Source organism: Pseudorasbora parva, chromosome 16 (assembly GCF_024679245.1).
Source record: "Pseudorasbora parva isolate DD20220531a chromosome 16, ASM2467924v1, whole genome shotgun sequence".
NCBI lineage: Eukaryota > Metazoa > Chordata > Actinopteri > Cypriniformes > Gobionidae > Pseudorasbora > Pseudorasbora parva.
Genome location: NC_090187.1, coordinates 6,788,641 through 6,808,341, shown reverse-complemented (window position 1 = coordinate 6,808,341; position 19,701 = coordinate 6,788,641). Strand labels below are relative to the sequence as shown.

Sequence of the window (19,701 nt, the reverse complement as noted above, 5' to 3'; positions counted from 1 at the left end):
CCTATAAACCCTACTGTATCATTCTAATCGACATACTGGAAAAACCTGTTGAAAATAGTAGTCTACATTCTGCATTCTTGGTGCGTTCAATTAATGTCGAAAAGATCATATTTACGTGTTGAGCACACATCAACACTACCACAAAGTTGTAATACCAGTGGGAAGCTCAGTATATATATTTTAAAGCCCCCATGTTTATGATTTGGGGGCGTGTCAATGGTATTTAGCAGAGTCATTGTTAGCTTTTTTTTATTTAGCCTTCAAACAAAGCTAATTCCCTGCACAAAATAAAATACCTTTGTAATATATAACAATATATATTATGCTACTTAGTTTACAATGGCTGTATAAATTAATTAAAAACATTAAAATACCAGATGCACATTTTTGTTCTTCAGTTTCTCTTGCTGTGTTTTTGTGTAGCCTATATAATTAAGAGAAGGTACACCACCTTGACTCAAATCAAAAATTATACGCACACGACATCGTAAACACGACTTCCCATCTCGTAAATACGAACTTCCCAGTAGGACTTGAACCACTATCTGATTGGTAGTTCATACAATTTCAGATTTTTTCTCTCTCTCTCTCTCTCTCTCTCTCTCTCTCTCTCTCTCTCTCTCTCTCTCTCTCTCTCTCTCTCTCTCTCTCTCTCTCTCTCTCTCTCGAAAATCATGTTAAAAATAATTTTGCTAATTTGGGTTTTTGAATAAAATATATGTATTAAATAAATAAATAAATAAATAAATAAATAAAACGTTTTATTATTATGTTTAAAAAGTTTAATTTAAGGAATAAATGCACTTTTACTGTAACTTTCAGTACTCAAAACGTATTGGAAACTAATAAACTATAATATTATATTAGGGTACTTCAAAAACATGTAACGTTACATACCTTAACTTTACTTTTATTTTGAAATGAGGAAGTAGACAGACATCATGTTGGAAGTTTCCGCAGGGATGTGTTGATGTGGCTGGGTTCCATAGTCTGCCGCTAAAGTTGACTGTAAACAATATTCATGGATAACTCCGGTAAAGAAAAAGAGGCCATGGCTCTCATGGCAGAAGCCGAAAAGAAAGTAAAATCCTCGCAGTCGTTCTTTGGCTCTCTGTTTGGGTATGTTTTCTAACTTTTTAACATACTGCTGATTGGTAAACCGGGATAAACCAATAGTTAGCATGCTAGCAACTTAGCTGTCAAAATTAACTTTATATGTTCTTATGCCATATGAGATTGTTTGGATTTTGATCATAGAAACACTTTTTCATTTGTAAACTAAAAGCTAGTTTAGAGTGACTGCTGGTTGTAATAAATCAAAATGTCGTCCTTATAACCAATGTGGCTAACTTATATGTCTTTATGTTGTAAAGGTTGAGATGTAGTCTTATGATCAAACGCTAAATGATGAAACAGTCAGACGATGATAAAGTCAGCTGACATCCACTTCACTCACTGCACATGATCACATGAACTCCAAGAAACTCATACAACTGTGTGGCTAAACATTGAATTAACACTCATTTAATGGTAAAATGTCGTTTTTAGAACCGAAACAACATATCTAGCTATATATAGAAATTATGTTTAAGCTTAAGTATTAAAAATGATACAGAGGCATATAGGTAAACAACGTTTATTTATAGATCTCTCTCGATCACTATTGAAATTGCATAACTCCAGTTAAAACTACAGAGCTTTGAGATGTTTGTGTGAGCAACGTATTATCATTATATCAAAAATGGGCAATACAAACCTGATGTATATAATGTAATAAATGTAACACATGCAACTTTTTTATTTTGAAACCATTTTTTTATTTTTATTATTAGGTTCATTAAGTAGTTAAATATAAAGGGGGGGGGGTGCTCGGAAATGTGTTCCTCGTGACGAGTGTTATATTACATTTATTTTTTCGAGTACTTTGCAGGGCACCACACGTGACGACAAATTATGTACCGTATTTCAATATGTCAATGCAGTTTGCTAATGCATTCGTTCTTTTATTTTAAGTAAATTGTGTATTGCACAACATCATTTGTTCTGTCATCATTTCATCACCCTCATGTCGTTCCAAACCCACAAGACTTTCATTCATCATATAAAGCGATCATGTCTCTTCAGAAAACTTGGACTAAACCACTTGATTCATATGGATTAGTTTTACTATTGAATCTGAATTACTAAAACTGAATCTTCAGCATCATTACTTCAGTCTTCAGTCTCACATGATCCTTTAGAAATCATTCTAATATGATGATTTGCTGACCAAGAAATATTTGTGGTTATTATCAATGTTGAAAACGGTTGTGTAAAACATTTTTCCTAGTATTCTTTGATGAATATAAAGTTCAAAAGAACAGCATTTATTTTAAATTGAATCTTTTGTAACATTATAAATGTCTTTACTATAATTTTTGATAAATTGAATGCATCTTTGCTAAATAAATATATACATTTTTAAAAGTCCCCCCCCCCCCCACAACCCAAACTTTACGGTAGTACAATGATACAAAAACTTTCTATTTCAGATAAATACTGTTCTTTTTTATATTTCTTTTATATTTCTTTTTTAATATTCATTAAAAAATACACACACACAAAAAATTCAACAACATATTTTCAACATTAATAATCAATAAATGTTTCTAGAGCACCAAAACATCATTATTATAATGATTTCTCAAGTATCATGTGACACTGTAGATTGGAGTAGTGATGCTTTGATCACAAGAATAAATTACATTTTAAAATATATTTCAATAAAAACAGTTATTTTACATTTTAATAATATTTTGAAATATTACTGTGTTGTTTTTTTGTGTATTATTTTAAATTGACTTCTAAAAACAAAAAATCTTACAGCTCTAACTTTTGAATGGCAGTGTGTATAAATACTGTGTGGAGCTTTGTAGTTATGGAATATGATTGGTTTGAAATAATCATCTAAAGTTGTTATATTTTACCAGGGGCTCTTCAAAGATGGAGGATGCTTGTGACTTGTATGGAAGGGCTGCAAATATGTTCAAGATGGCCAAGAACTGGAGTGGTAAAGACATACATTTAGCTTTAATATAAATAACCTATTAACACATCTACTTGTGACCTTATCATTTTGTCCTCTTCCTATACATGTATGAATGGAACACAAATGCATTTAATTTCTTAATTAAGTTTACGTGTGTTAAAGCTTCCAGGTTATGTATGTGTATTTCATTTTTGCATTTTGTTGTGTGAATGTGTTTGATAGCTGCAGGAAATGCTTTCTCCCAGGCGGCCCTCCTACACCTGCAGATGCAGAGTAAACATGACGCAGCCACAAACTTCATTGATGCCGGAAATGCCTTTAAAAAATCAGACCCTCAAGGTATTTATCTAAATGTCATGTTCATTATTTTACATTTCTTAAGTGCATTGGATCTCATTCACTAACTGTGCATACGCATGAATTTGTGTGGGAAATCGCCATACAAATCGTGGTTCAGTAACTTTTGTACAAAAATGTAGGAACAACTGAAACCATGAACATGTACATTGAATGGCCTTATAAATTTGTATATTATTTAGATATTAGGGGTGTAACGTACACAAAGCTGACGGTTTGGTACGTACCTCAATTTTGAAGTCACGGGGAGCAGGGAAGAGAAAACTAAATATAATTTTTTTTAAAATTTTTTTTATTAAATAGTGTTTTACTGAACAAATTGTGTCTGTCCATAAATTAATTCAATTATAACTAAAAGTATCTTAAAGATAAAAAAAAAATCTGCTAATGCTGTAAAAGTGCAAAATGTATAGGTAGCCCTTACTTGCACACTCAAATAACATTGTATACAAAACATTTCAACTTCACATTTTCTAAATCTAATTATAAATTTATTATTTTACTCCAATTTGTTGTTGAAATATAATCATTTATACACAGTGTAATTTTAATGAAATATTTATTTAAACTTACATTAAAGGTGCCCTGGTTTAGCTTTAGAAACTAACAGGTAAGGTTCTGCATCAGTGCAGAACGCTGTTTATCTGAGGCACAAACCACTGTGCAATAATACACTAAACTGTTTAAACAAAGCCATAATAAAAACGGCGGGGATTCTCTCCATCTCTGCTGAGGGTGTGGCTGACCCACAAGCAGGTGAACAATAACTTTTCCTCCGTCTGGCCAAACGGTTCTTAAAGGGGGGGTGAAATGCTGTTTCATGCATACTGAGCTTTTTACACTGTTAAAGACTTGGATTCCCATCCTAAACATAGACAAAGTTTCAAAAACTAATGTTGGATGTTTGATGGAGTATTTCTGTGTCAAAAATACTCCTTCCGGTTTCTCACAAGTTTCGGAGAGTTTTTTTTCGAGTATGGGTCTACTTGACGTTAATAGAGCGGAAGGTCCTTGTATGGGCTGTACGGGCTCTTCTCCCGGTAGGGTGCGCACGCACGCGTGACTAGAGCGAGAGAGGAAATGCACGCCCATAAACACTCGCTCAGCTGCAGATCCAGTCCTCCATGAACACTTATGACGCGCCGCGCTCCACTTTATTCCCATGGGTGACATCAAGCGACTTCAACGCTTCAGCACAGCATTCCGGGAAGGCAGCGCTGCATTTGAACCGATTTGAACACAGAAATGACGGGAAGCTTCACAACATCGCGGATTTCCACGTTCAGTGCTGTCACATTACTTCACCAAATCATAACAAAGAAGTGTGTTTTTGACGGAGCGGTCCCAGCGATAAAGGTTCGGTCCTGCTTTGGAAGCAGCCGGTGAGTAAAACTGCTTCAAATGTCTCTGCTATTGGCTCGTCGCGTGAGTAAACATCAGTAAACGACACGATCGCGTGCTTCGTCATTCAAATGCGCTAACGGAGTCTATTGTTGTTCTATGTATAACGTTACACTAGTCTGACGTGCAAAACCGTTTTGCTTGCTACTGCTAAGGCTAGTCGCATACAATAGTCCATAAACCGAATCATGTCCTCATAAACTGCGAGTAAAGACACACAAATATTGACAGGCCACTAAATACAGTACATACCACAGAGACGGATGTCCTGCTGTTGCTTTTTCTCCTGTTCAATTTATTTCAGCCTGATTCTGGATCACGTATTAGCTGAATCCGATCGATAGCATACTTGGGTTTCTCCACGCTTGAGGACGTCACCGCTTTGTGTGCGCTCGTCATTCTTTAGCTCCGCCCACTCGATACGCCTCAAGGCGCTCGTTTTTTTCCGGAAAGACTCGGTACAGCCCATAGTTATTTTATAAATATAATAAAACTAAAGACTTTTCGGAGATATGAAGGATGCAATACTACTCTATAGGTACTCAAGATTGACATGAGATTGACTGAAACTGAGTGTTTTACCCCCCCCCCTTTAAAATGGTAAGGAAAGATTCCAGGTGTGTTTCCACTTCAGCTTGGTACGGCACGGCAAAATGTCATGGGAATGATGTCATGCGCGGGTTTAATAGGAGCTTGCGGGCTGCCGTTTCCTCGAGTTTGTCACTTGTCTGTTACATGGTTACCAGTTTCTCTGTAGCTGGCTAAGCGTGCTATTCGAGCAATGTAAATAAAGATTAATAACACAATTAAAAGAAATACCTGATCGCACTCTATAACGCGGAATAAAAAAGATTGAAACAGCCATAAAGAGTCGATGCTAGCTGGCAGGCCTCATGCTGTGGATCTCATCTATGACTGGATGAAGATTCAGTAGTCTTGAAGTATCCAGTCAATTTAGGGATTTCTTTTCTCTGGTTACGTCATTCTTTTTTACCTTTGTATTTTCCGTTTCTGTTCTCCACTATCGTACTTTCTTTAGCGATAGCAGTAACAAATTAAAACCAGCAGCTGATTGGACAGATGCACATACCCAAGTGTCACTATATAATCACCTGCTTTTTTATGTTTCTTATGGGCCAATGAGGGTCTTTTTTAGTTTGTGCTGAAGTAAATACATAGTTTTTTTAGTTTTTAAAAAAAAGTCTGGCCAATCCAAGGCCCCCTCTACATGTGGGGCCCCTAGGCAAGCCTGTGCGTTAATCCGCGCATTGTCTTGCACTAAGGAGAGGCTTCCGTCAGGCCACTCTGCCATAAAGCTCCGACTGGTGGAGGGCTGCAGTGATGGTTGACTTTCTATAACTTTCTCCCATCTCCGACTGCATCTCTGGAGCTCAGCCACAGTGATCTTTGGGTTCTTCTTTACCTCTCTCACCAAGGCTCTTCTCCTCCAATAGCTCAGTCTGCCTGGACTGGCCAGCTCTAAGAAGGGTTCTGGTTGTCCCAAACACCTTCCATTTACGGGTTATGGAGGCCACTGTGCTCTTAGCAATCTTAAGTGCAGCAGACATTTTTTTGTAACCTTAGACATAATTGTGGCAAGGCACAGATCTTCAGGCAGTTCCTTTGACCTCATGATTCTCCTTTTCTCTTACATGCACTGTGAGCTGTAAGGTCTTATATAGACAGGTGTGTGGCTTTCCTAATCAAGTCCAATCAGTATAATCAAACACAGTATAATCAAATGAAGGTGTAGAACCATCTCAAGGATGATCAGAAGAAATGGAGAGCACCTGAGTTAAAATATGAATGGCACAGCAAAGGGTCTGAATATCACCATGTGATATTTCAGTTTTTCTTTTTTAATAAATCCAAAGAGTGAAAAAAATTAAGGGGGTCTGAATACTTTCCGTACCCACTGTATTTAACTCTTCTGCTTCCAATGTTTAGTGAACGGTGGAAGCAGACCTCTGCATTATCTTGTAACGTCCTTTGGGAAAGTATGCATGTTGAATTTGAAATATTCTATATTCACAATATTTTCAAATTTTACATCGTTGTCATAATTATTGCGATATTATTGCTAATATTTGCTATATTTCCCAGCCCTAATGTGACATTGTCTAAGCTGTTTTTTTTTTTTTTTACATCTTTCCACAGTACCATTCGAGACACACATGCACTATACCGAAATGGTGTACCGTTACACCCCTAATACACCCGTACACCACTCCCCCCCCAATCCCCCCCCCCCCCCCCCGTTGCACTTTGAGATTTTTCGGAATGAAAAGTGTTATAAATAAAATCTATTATTATTATTATGAATAGATATTTCATCTCGAGTATTTGTCTATAGATAACCTTGACCAGTAATAGTGTTTTTTTAAAATGTTTTTGAAAGAAGTCTCTTATGCTTAAAGCGGCATAAATGTTATCAAAATTACAGTGAAACTAATTAAAACAAACTTTTTTGTATTTTAATATAATATAAAATGTAGATGTTTAAGTTTTTGCTGCTAAATATGTTTGTGGAATCTGTGATAAACTGTAAAAAAATTTTTTTTTGACAATTACTGTTTTTACTGTGTTTTGATCAAATTAATACAGCCTTTATAACATGAGACTTCTTTCAAAAACATTTTATGCTCATCTTTAGATGGAAAAAGGCTTTGGGCATGTTTTAAGCAAATGACTAACCTCACGGATGTGGTTGAACAAAAACAAAAATCTGCCAATGGGTTCATTAAAATCAATCTAATTCAAATGCAAGTAATTTTCATACTCATTGACAGGTATTTGTTCTTGTTTTACTTGTTTTAAGCATAAACTCACTTCATTCTGTAAATGTATATTTAAGAATGTTTAGATATTTGTACTGGATAACAAAAATCCTGAGGAAGATATTGTTTGCAGTGTATGCAGTTTAATTTAGAGTCTTATGAAATCTGTTATTATTATTTTATTTATTTATTTTTTATGTCTGTTTAAATATTTTCTTTCATATTCTATTGTGTACATTAATAGGGCCCTGTAAAATCACAGAAAATCACTAAACTCAAAGAATCCTCAAAAATGTATGCAAAAATTAATTAGACGATAAATCACAATAAAGTCTGTTACACAGAACAAGCTCTCGTCGAAGAGCATTCAAGTGGGACTTAAATATATAAAAGATTTTAAAATAAATATGGTGGGAGATTAATTTTGGAAGCGAAGGTTTACTGATCACAATGCAAGCCTCATGTTACGGTCGTCACAATTGCAGATGACAACATCCAGGGTCAACACTGTTCATGTACCGCAGTGTAGATAAAATTCATTTATATCTTTAACATCTTAATATGCAGAGATGCTCTGAAATGTAGACCTTCGTTTATGTGTTTTTGACCTACACTGTTAAAGTTACATGACATGAGTGTTTCATTATTTCGGTTTATATGTTAGCATGGACTTAATGAGAGTATGAACACCAGAAAATTATCTCAGGATACCTGGAATCAGTGTTACAGTACCCTAGACACAGCGTTTTACCATTTTTGTAGCATAAAAACACCATCAAACCGGTTTAGATTTTAAGGTTTAGATTTTCCATTTGTCCTCTATGGCACTGAAACCTAAAGATATCCAAGTTCCAGTCCCAGACTCCCAACGCAACAGATGCTCAACTGCCATTGGCTCATCTGCGTTCGAGAGGAGGGCCTTACCTTTTTGTCCATCCATTGAGAGCTACACAGCTACCACTTTGATGCTTCAAAAAGTTCATAAAGAGACTGTTAAACAAACTATCCATATGAATAAAGTGATTTAGTCCAAGTTTTTTTCTGATGAGATATGATCGCTTTATATGATGAATGAAAGTCTTATCGGTTTGGAATGACATGAGGGTGAAGAAATAATGACAGAATTGTTTTTTTGGGTGAACTAACCCTTTTACTGTACTTTGATATTCAGACAAATTCCATGACATTCCGTATTATACAGTAAATTCCACTTTTATGAATGGATTCTACTATTCCATCCACTTTTTCTGCATTGTGGAAATCATAGGGCCCTAATTTAATGCTATGATATTGAATTTAAAGCATTCTGCTCCAATTTAGGACATTTTTAAGGCCTATATATATATATATATAGGTCTTAAAAATGTCCTAAATTGGAGCAGAATGCTTTAAATTCAATATATATAAATAAATTGGAGCAGAATGCTTTAAATTCAATATATATAAATAAATAATGTATATGCATTGTGAATTAGGACATCTTTCATGACAACTTATGAATAATTTGCACAATTATTAGTGAATGAGACCCATGGTTTTGTTTTTAGTGCACCAAAAAAAATTGTGTTCTTGTTACTTTTGAGTTAATTGTTATCTAGCTATCTGCAGTTAACTGAAAATGGTTAAGGTTCAGTCAGCTGTCTGTCATTCTCTCCACAGAGGCCATAAACTGCCTGAACAGGGCCATTGAGATCTATACAGACATGGTAAGAGTCTTTCTTACATCTTTGGAGGCTGTAGACTGTGTTTTACATAAAAAGAGTTGCTTCTGCTTGGAGCAGAAGTCTTATGACTCTTTTCATCCATTTGTCTTTTTGCACTGTCAACATATCCAAAACAATTCTTTATAAAACATATTGCAAGTTACTTAATACACCACTGGAGGGCACTGTAACACATTGCATGTGTTTCAGTGTGCAGAAACCTGAGGTATAATGCCTGTTTCACAGACAAGGCTTAAGCTAGTCCCAGACTAAAATGCATGTTTGAGCTGTTTTTACTGAAAACATCTTGCACTGTCATATCTTAAAATGTGTCAGGGCATTGTTTTGTCTCAAGAAAAAAATCTTTTTTAGAAATGTTTTTAAATATAATGCTCTAATTCAGCCCTGTCTGTGAAACCAGGCCAGATTCAGGTGATTAATCACTGTAAAACTATTTCTTAATTACAGTAGATGGTATGCACTGACATGGCTCAGCTGGACAGAGTGTCAAAAGAGCCTGCCGTATGACTGGTGTTAATAGAGGAAACTGAAAATGCAAGTAAAATGAAGGATTGTCAGTTTAAACTGAAGTTTGGACTCTATGAAGTGTTCCTTACAAATGACCAAAGATCCAATGATCCATGGATATTGACATGCAGCCTGGAATCATGCAGCTTGAAATCTTGAATTCAATGCTGAGGAAATATATATATATGTCACTCCAGTCGATGGTGACATCATGCGCATACCCTCTGTATAATTCCTGTTTTTCTCGTAATTCTTGTTGAAACCACCTGGAACAGATGGAAAATTAGTCACTGTTTGTTTTCGGTTTTTTTTGTGCTGTTTTTTTAAAGGGAATGTTAAGTTTGTCAGATACTATGAGATGAAACTCCCCAAAAACTTGATGATATTTGTAAAACTGCTTATTAAAATGTTATATTTTAAAATTAGATATTTGGTTGTAATGTAATCAATATAATATGATATTGAATATATATTGATTATATTCAATACCGTTAGTTTCGGCCGAAACTAACCAGCTGAATTTGTGTAGGAGTTTTAAGCTGTTTTTCACTTGTGAAGACATTTTCTTTGTTGGGAGAAATACCAGTGGTTTTGTATGTCCTATACTCTTGCCCAGGAGCAAGGAAGATACAGCACTAAATATTTGCACTATATACGATACACTCTTTGTTTTGTGTTTCTTATCTTGTAGGGTCGGTTTACAATCGCAGCAAAACACCACGTCACCATTGCTGAAATTTATGAGACTGAACTGGTTGACATTGACAAGGTTAGAATTTGTTTTGTTACAATTTTATATTGTAAACCGTCAAGTTTATCCAAAATCTAAAAGTAAGATTTATTCACCTTATTGCACTTTATAACCTTTTCTTAGGCCATAGCTCACTACGAACAGGCGGCAGACTATTATAAAGGCGAGGAGTCCACAAGGTACCGCAGTTTTGAAGATATTTGTACTCCTGTTGCGTAATACTTATAAATTCCTGATGTTGAGAAGAAAATTGGTTACCTATAGATTCAGCTCTTCTCCAGGAAGTAGTTTAGATTACTTATTAAAGAACGTAATACATAGCAAGCGTGTTTGCTGAAGGCAGACCGTTGCCCCATCTCACATTTACAGTACTATTATTGAGATATATGGCCTTGAGGGCAATATATGACACACAATCTTATTATTCATCATTACGTTGCATTTTTAGGGATTTTTCCGGTAATTGAAACCAAGTCATTCTCTTAAAACGTGAAAAAGTTTCTAATCTGTTCACTCTGTTTCTGATGCCAAAGTTCAGCCAACAAGTGCCTACTCAAAGTTGCCACCTACGCCGCTCAACTGGAGCAGTACCCTAAAGCCATTGAGATCTATGAACAGGTAAACAAAAATATGAAATTCAGTGCACTGGATCCCATAAGAAGTCCTACATAAGACTCATCAAAGTTTAAACAGAAATATTTCCTTGGATAAATTTGACCTCCATTTGTATTGCTTTGAATATGTAAATAAAGGTAGGTGTTAACAGGTTTGTTCACACTAAAATGAAAAGCAGGTCATCATTTACTCACCCTGTTGTTGTTCTTATGCACTATGACCTTCTCATTTATTTGAGCCACAAAAGCAGAACTTTATAAAAATGTCCCACTCGTGCTCAAATCATGTACAAATGCTTCTACCTCTTTTTTTAAAAGCTTTGATGTTGGTTAAGACATTTTCTTTTCCTTTTGTGGTCCTAAAAAGACATGATGCTGCATTAGAATAACTCCAGGGTGAGAAAATGATTACTTAATTTTCATTTTAAGTCCTGATATCACTTGTTTTCATTTTTTCTTTTAAATGAAGGCTGATTGAATCTCGTTTAATTATCTAATAAACAGATCTCAAGAATATAGTCAGTTTAACCCCAAACTCACTATTTGTACATTTGCTTGAAACAAGAAGTGGCATCTTTTTGCAAATGTAGATTTGGTTAAAAATGTATTAAGTTATTTCTTTATTTGTGCTGGTGGATTTCCAGGTTGCAACGCATGCAATGGACAGCACTCTTTTGAAATACAGCGCAAAGGACTATTTCTTTAAGGCGGCTCTCTGCCACTTTTGTGTAGACATGCTGAATGCTAAGGTATGAAACACCCTACCATTACACATTCCTTCAGACAATCTAAAGGAAAACAGCTGTGTCGTTTGCAGTTCCCTTTCATATTCCTTGTCTTTGATGCTTCACCTGTAGCTTGCCCTCCAGAAGTATGAGGAAATGTTTCCAGCCTTTTCAGATTCACGCGAATGCAAATTGGTGAAGGTAAGGTTGACTCTATGCTCAGTATTTCTACAAAGCATTTTTGTATTCTATCTGCTGAAGGTGGGTTTCTAGATTGACTTGTAAATTTAATCAAATCTGCAGAGAGTTCAAACTTTACAAATTGTAATTGTAACCGTTCAAAAACAGTTTGATGGTTGAATTAAGTGCTTAAAATGTTCTCTTCTGTTCTTTAACAGAAACTTTTAGAGGCCTTTGAGGAACAGAATGTGGATTCATATACTGACGCTGTAAGATGACCTATTATTTGCTCTTTCCATTGTTTTCATTTGGGATGCACCGATACCAATTCACATACTCGTAAAACTACCCCGATACAACCGCACCCGAGACCACTTGGCAAAGCAACTTTAGATGCGGAGCCATGTAGAAATGTAAAGAAAAGGGGTCTTGCGCTCTTAATGCGCATGACTGCGATGACTTTTTGCCTATAGTGCGGTAGTGTGAAAGTGAAAGGCTGTAGACATGTGCCCCCTGGAGACAGTACATGCGATCAATCCATCAAATCCCATACTAAATGCTGCTAAACATAGATCACATAAATGTGAATGCTTGCCTTGCATTATGATCATTGTATTAAACTTAAGAACGTATGTTAGCTATTATAGACATATTGATTCAATGGACAACACCGGACCAATAAGTCAAATCTAATAGCCTATATTATAAACAGATTTCCTCAAATAAAAGTTAGTCCACATAAGTCAGCACGTTAAGGTATTGCTGTTCGTTACCACTGCAACTACTTGTGTCCAGGTATGAACTTGTGTCTTGTGAATGAACACACGATGGGCGGCAAAATCGCAAGAAAAGCATGTCGTGCACTGAGAACTATACATTATTTAACCGTATTTTCATACCTTTAGGATGTTGATATAGCTACTGTTCAAGTGCAAAGTAAGTTTCATTCAAAATGTTTCTCCTTTAATCTGATATAAAATTGAATAGCATATTGTCCCTCATAACCGGTAATATAACCAGCCTAAGCAAGCTTATTGCTATAATGGTTTGACATGACATGGAAGAAAAGCTTTCAAAATCCTCCCTCACCCGAGTGGAGATTACTCTGAAGCCACCGCGATTTCCAGAGAAAACCAACGCATGCAAAACCTGACACATATAACATAAACACACTGGTAATTTAAACATAGCATTAGTATATATTTTTTTTAGATAAAGCAAAACATTAAATGTGCAAAAAAACAGTAAATGACTAGTAGTTTCCAACATTGATAGAAGAGCTGTAATGGTATTAAATACCCGTATTGGTACTTGGTATCGTCCTTGGTCTTTAACAAAAAAAGTGGTATAGGTGCATCCCTAGTTTTCATCATACCTACTGATCATTTAAATGTTCAACAATGCTGTGACAACTCATGACACCTCATAACTGCTAGGCCAATTATGAATGGAATTTGTTTATTGCGACTGATCACGCTCAAACACGTCGAATCAGGGACAGATGCATTCAGTCTACAGTTGGTGTGAAAAATCATGCAGTCTCTAAAAATTCTTAAATTTTATATTGATATTTGCGACTGGCACGGGCAGTTATGCAGCAGAGATGCGTTTCCTGTCAAACATCAATCTGCTAATTTCATCAAACACAATCTTTTTGATGTTTCTTTTGTATTAATTGATAAGTTAACATTGCAACTGTTTATGGCTATTCATTTTGTTCTGCAGAAAGAAAAAGGTGAAACTATTATGTAAAAAATCTGAAAAAGCAGTGATTTCTCTCATTTTAAAAATATAAAGGGTGTTTTTAGACTGGTAATTTAATTCAGAACGGGGCAAGGTTCACATGAAAAACTGGTAATGTGAAAGCTGTCTTGCGGACCTGGGAGCACATCAGGGAGTCCGTTCTTCGAACCTCGCTTAATATATCTGAGATGATTTGACAGATCCCAGATTTTATAACCGTGATAACTGATCTCTGGCTAATTTGGTTCTTCAAACGAATTTGCGGATTGGATTAAAATATCTGGATTAAGTTATCTGACATCACTGCTAATGCCTTTGTTCACTGAAGAGGGCAGATGCATCGATACTCGAAACCACGATCAGCAATGCAGCGTTTGGCTGACAGCAAGCCAACGTAATGACATCATATAATTAAAAAAGCCACATTTGGCAAAAAAAAACAAACTACAAATTAAAAAAAGAAAAAACACATTTTTCTGGAGCTTTATAAGGAAACAGCCAAACGACCAAACCATAAATTCAATGAATGAACTGGTGTTTTACAGGACATGATTCCCAATTATAATTTTTTTATGATTCTATAGTATTTGTTCACCCTTTATTTTTAATGTTGTAATTACATTTTTAATTCACTTTGAAGCATATTTGTTACGTGACAGTATTAAAGTTTCTTAATGGTCCTGATCAAATTATCTGCATCTCTTGCACTGCATCAAGTCATCCCATAATATCCGTCATCACTCAAATTAATGCATGACACATATTAACTGTACAGCATGTGTAAACCTCCAATAAAAAAAATAAAAAAATGTTCCATCACAAATAAATCTCTCAATCAAGTGAATGTGTATTTAGTATATACGCACCTTCTACACAACATTATAATACTATTTTCAAATAAACTTTTATATTATTATTATTATTATGTAAAAGTATTATTGCCCCTGTTTCAGTAATTAAGTCTTGTAATAAAGCAGTGGCTGGGACAGATTTTAAGTATCACCTCAAAATGCAATCTAATCCTGTTCACATGAAATAAGCTGCTCCGAGCAGGTTTAAGTTTACGGACCTGTTGCTTTGACAACAAGTCCAGGATGAGCGTCGAAGAACCAAACAATGCGAGATCAAGCCAAATCATCAACAATCAAATCCAGTTAACTGAGTTAGCGATGTACGAAGAACGGGCCCCTGGGACCCCTTCGAAGCTCATCCTACACTTGATGTCACAGCAACAGGTCGGTAAGCTTAAACCTGTTTGGGAGCACCTTTTTTATGTAAACAGGTTTAGATTGCATCTTGAGGCGATAGTATCTAGCTGCACAGCCCCGGAGCACCAGTTTCAGAACCCCACCCACAGAACCGGACGTAAGAGTCGGGGGTTAAACAGTCATAGTTACGCTATACACACGTCATTTTCTTGTGTCAAATGTAAGCTGTTTTCACATGGATTCTGATCAGAGCGATGTCTACAATATTTAAAAACAATACTTTTAAAATAAAGTCACTTCACTGTTTGTATAATATACATGTCATGATGTACAAGGATCAACATTTTAAAACATAGCATTTTGATCATGCTTAATATTAGTGAATACAAAGACATTAGTTTATACATCATGGAAACAGCCTAAAACTATACACAGTTTTTAATTTAAAATGATTAATAAATGTATAACATATTCTAAAGTGTTTCCCATTTGACTATAAATATATTAGTATTATTTAGTTCACATTCATATTGTTACTAATAATACTGACATAAAATAGCCATTAATAAATTTTATTAATGAATAATGATTTAATATTAAGACAAATAATATATTTTAAAAAGATGAGTGTTTTCATCCCTAAAAAAATGAAATGAATGTTTTATAAATGAATATTTATTTAATATTAAGACAAATAATATCTTTTGACAAATGCAAAAAAGCTTTAATGATAAAACGTGAAAGATGTAAACAGATTCTGTATTCGTTCACCACCACATGTATCATGACAGAAATATCACACACAACTCTATTGTCCTTCATGCTTCTCTTCACATCTAACTGGCTTAAATGCATGGTTCTCTTGTTCAAGGATATGAATTGAAAAGTAACTGTATTTAAAAGTATTGTTGTCAAATATTTTAGACATCAATCCGATTAAAATCGATATGAAAACAATGTGTATATGGTTAGCGCCGCTCACTTCCCTTTCTGTGGATGGGGTTCTGTAACCGGGCTAGTTGTTCAAAACATTTAATTTTCTGAGTTGGCAATGTACGAAGAAAGGACCCCAGGGCACCGAACACGAGACTTACTGGAGGAGGTTGCGTTCGAAATGTACCATGATCCGTGTGAACAGTATGAGAAACAAGGTCTCGGGGCGCTCTTATTCAGAAAAGTAACCTACACATTCGTTTTAGCCGATTATAATGTATTTACTTCAATAAAAGACATGTAAGGGATGATGGTGTTGAAGATTTACCTTAGATACACATGCAATCCATTGTCTTCTTGCCTATTAAAATGCATTTAGAATGCCCCCAATATTCAAGATAAAAAATTTATATAATTTAATATACTTAATAAATATCACACAAAGATTTGATTACAAATGTGATTTTGATTTTGTACAACAGCTCAAAGAACAAGGTAATATTAAGTGACATACACAATATTGCCTGTTTTTGCTCTTTCTCCAACAAAAACAGTTCTAAACAAAGCCACAGGACTGTTTTGTATCTCTGAGCAACACACACCCACTGGCATGTACAAAGAGTATCTTTTCATTTTTAAAAAATAATAATTTCAAAATATCACTATTTAACATTTATGTTTAAAACATCAAAACATTTTTGCATTTGTAATTGCAGGTTAAATGCATTCATGTCCCCTCTGAGCTGCAAATGCCACTTTAGATCGCCTTGCAAAGAGGAATTTTGTTGAAACTGATTTAATTTGATTGGTAACAGCCCTATTGTGTTTTATTGTTCTAAATGAATCAATTAAATGTAAGAATTTGACATAAACGATAAAAAAAATGACTTTATAAAGGTAAAAATGCCAATAAAAGGTAACATCAAGAAAATCAAAGCTTTCAGCTATCCATGGCAGTCCTAAACCTGCCAAAGGTACCAACACAATAAATACACACTCAGCCAAATATCTGTATCTGTCTAATTATCGTTAGAAAAACCCAGATTTTTTTAATTTTTTTTATTAAAATCGCACACCCCAGATGAATTCAGCAAGATGGGCATAAAACTGCACACTCAATTGAGTCAGAAGATTTTTTTTTTTTTATCTGATAAAATGCACACAATCTGAGCAATCTGCTTTGGTCTGCATGCTCTGAAGCGCAAGTCATTTATAATGTAGGATAAAAGGTCCACAGTGCAGCAACAACAGATATTTTGCGTCATTTTCAGATGAAGTGACAGTTTTATTCTCTTCAACACGACATATTTTTTAAATAATTTAATAATTTTAATTTGCGTTGTTAGATGGAAACATAGTCATTGTCGCATCAGTTAAAGGGTTAGTTCACCCAAAAATGAAATTGATGTCATTAACTCCTCGCCCTAATGTCGCTCCACACCCGTAAGACCTCCGTTCATCTTCAGAACACAGTTTAACATATTTTATATTTAGTCCCAGAGCATATGCAGTCTATGCACACTTTACAATCAATGTCCAGAAAGCTATAAGCTTTTATAAGAAAAAGGGATCTTCATCCGTTCCACTTTCATTTCTCCCCATCCTTTAGGTGAAGGAGTATGACACCATCTCTCGGCTGGATCAGTGGCTCACCACCATGCTGCTTCGTATAAAGAAAACCATACAAGAAGACGAAAGTGACCTTCGCTAAGATCGTCCTCCTCAGCTCATTCTGCTCACCTCTGCCTTGTGCCTTTAACACAGAGACTTCAGTACAATGGTCGACTATCTCTCCCTTTTACCACCAGCTCAACCCTCAGTGCCTTAATTTCCTTGCTTTACCTCAGATCTCTCTCTCTCTCTCTCTCTCTCTCTCTCTCTCTCTCTCTCTCTCTCTCTCTCTCTCTCTCTCTCTCTCTCTCTCTCTCTCTCTCTCTCTCTCTCTCTCTCTCTCTCTCTCTCTCTCTCTCTCTCTCTCTCTCTCTCTGTGTCTCTGTCTCTCTCTGACATGGCATGCTGCTCTGCTCAGTCAGTGACACGGCCGTACCGCCAGACCTCAAAGAACACTAAACAAAGAAGGGCTGGTTGTTTAAAAGTTATTTGAGCGAGTGATGCATGGCAACTGAAACCAGCCACATTAATATTATGGGGTGCTGTGCACACCAAGCTTTAGAAATGCTTTGTAATCTGGCTAAAATTGAGCACTTGTATTACTGAGCTCAAAAAAAAGCCTTGGTTCATCGTTAACCTCTTTACTAACCTCTTTTATTCTTAGCGGAAGTACTATACCTTGCATCATATTTTTTGCTTACTGATGTCTGCGTAGACTTACCTTGAAAAATGATTTGAAATGCTGTTCCAGTTTGTTTTTTATTATTATTTTGACACAAGGAGAAGAAAAAGAAAGTAAAAGAAGGACTGGTTCAACTCGTGCAGTGTGATTTTATTTATTCTCTAAAAAGGGAAAGACAAGTGCTGGCCTTTTCTCTCCTTTCTTGTGATGGGGTAAAAATGCTTTTAATTTGTTGTTATAGGTTAGGATGATTACAGTTATATTAACATTTCAAAATATTTACTTTCATCTGTAATTAAATTGTCTCTTTTGTTTTTAATAGAGTTGCGTGTTTTAATGCACTAGTGTAACAGGAAGTTTAGAACACAAAATGTCTGGTTTTCATTTCCCCCAAACCACTTCCTTACCACACTGTTAAAATAAGAGATGCCTTTGTGTCTTCCAGCGTAATAAGAGATTAAATGACAGGTTATCTACTTTGTTTATACTTGTTTATACTGCAAAGTTTTGAGAGACAGCCGTGGCCACGTACATACTGCAGCTAAATTTGATTGTCAGTTTAATCCAATGAATGAACGTTAAAATATGTATATCTCTCGTGTGTATGTGCAGTGAAAGGAAACTGGGAAAGCGGGAACCTACGAAACTTGACTCCATCACGTAGCCAGATCTCTTCCAAGCAAACAAGTCTAGCAAGAGGACATGGCAACACTGCCAGGGTATTTACTTGTAATTGACGTACTAAAAATAGACACCGTTATTAAAATGATACCCTTTCAAGGCAAGGCAAGTTTATTTATATAGCACATTTCATACACAATGCCAATTCAAAGTGTTTTACATAGAAATGTAAATAGTGATAACATATCCTAAAACCATGTGTATAAAAACAAGGATAACTTCTGGTTACATGAGCCTAGCTCTTTTCAATAAAATCCATTTTAGAATACAGTATAAGATTGACTGAATTCTTGAGTTTCATGCAAAAAAATAAAAAATTTTTTTTTGCATAGCTGTGTTTGACACGTGAAAACTGTAACAATATATCTTACAAGGTAACACAATGTAACCTTGCTTTCACTTGAAATGTGTCCCCACATTAAAGGGTTAGTTCACCCAAAAATGAAATTTATGTCATTAACTCCTCACCCTAATGTCGCTCCACACCCGTAAGACCTCTTTCATCTTCAGAAACAGTTTAAGATATTTTATATTTAGTCCGAGAGTGTATCTAAGTGTATGCACACTATACTGTCCATGTCCAGAAAGGGAATAAAAACATCATCAAAGTAGTCCATATGAGACACCAGTTAGTTAATTAAAATCTCTTGAAGCATCGAAAATACATTTTCGTCCAAAAATAACAAAAACTACGACTTTATTCAGCATTGTCTTCTCTTCCTTGTTTGTGTTCAATCCTCAAATAAAGATTCAAACGGAATCAGTGAATCGATCAATGA

The 19,701-nt window shown here is 35.4% G+C and overlaps 1 protein-coding gene across 1 annotated transcript; it reads left to right on the top strand.

Moving 5' to 3' along the window:
* Positions 1-939: 939 nt before the first annotated feature.
* On the top strand, positions 940-18,375 carry napab (N-ethylmaleimide-sensitive factor attachment protein, alpha b). Its single transcript, XM_067419526.1, has 11 exons — positions 940-1,119; positions 2,970-3,049; positions 3,251-3,367; positions 9,223-9,269; positions 10,486-10,563; positions 10,669-10,724; positions 11,079-11,163; positions 11,804-11,908; positions 12,017-12,085; positions 12,283-12,333; positions 17,558-18,375. Exons 1-11 carry the CDS (start codon positions 1,022-1,024, stop codon positions 17,657-17,659), a joined length of 888 nt encoding a protein of 295 aa, XP_067275627.1. The 5' UTR covers positions 940-1,021; the 3' UTR covers positions 17,660-18,375.
* Positions 18,376-19,701: the final 1,326 nt, after the last annotated feature.

What these genes read in the sequence shown, in the direction of transcription:
- napab (XM_067419526.1), top strand. Translation starts at nt 1,022, where the DNA reads ATGGATAACTCCGGTAAAGAAAAAGAGGCCATGGCTCTCATGGCAGAA. An exon ending in TAAAAAATCAGACCCTCAAG is followed by an intron (nt 3,368 to 9,222) that starts GTATTTATCTAA and finishes TTCTCTCCACAG; the next exon opens with AGGCCATAAACTGCCTGAAC. An exon ending in AAAGGCGAGGAGTCCACAAG is followed by an intron (nt 10,725 to 11,078) that starts GTACCGCAGTTT and finishes CTGATGCCAAAG; the next exon opens with TTCAGCCAACAAGTGCCTAC.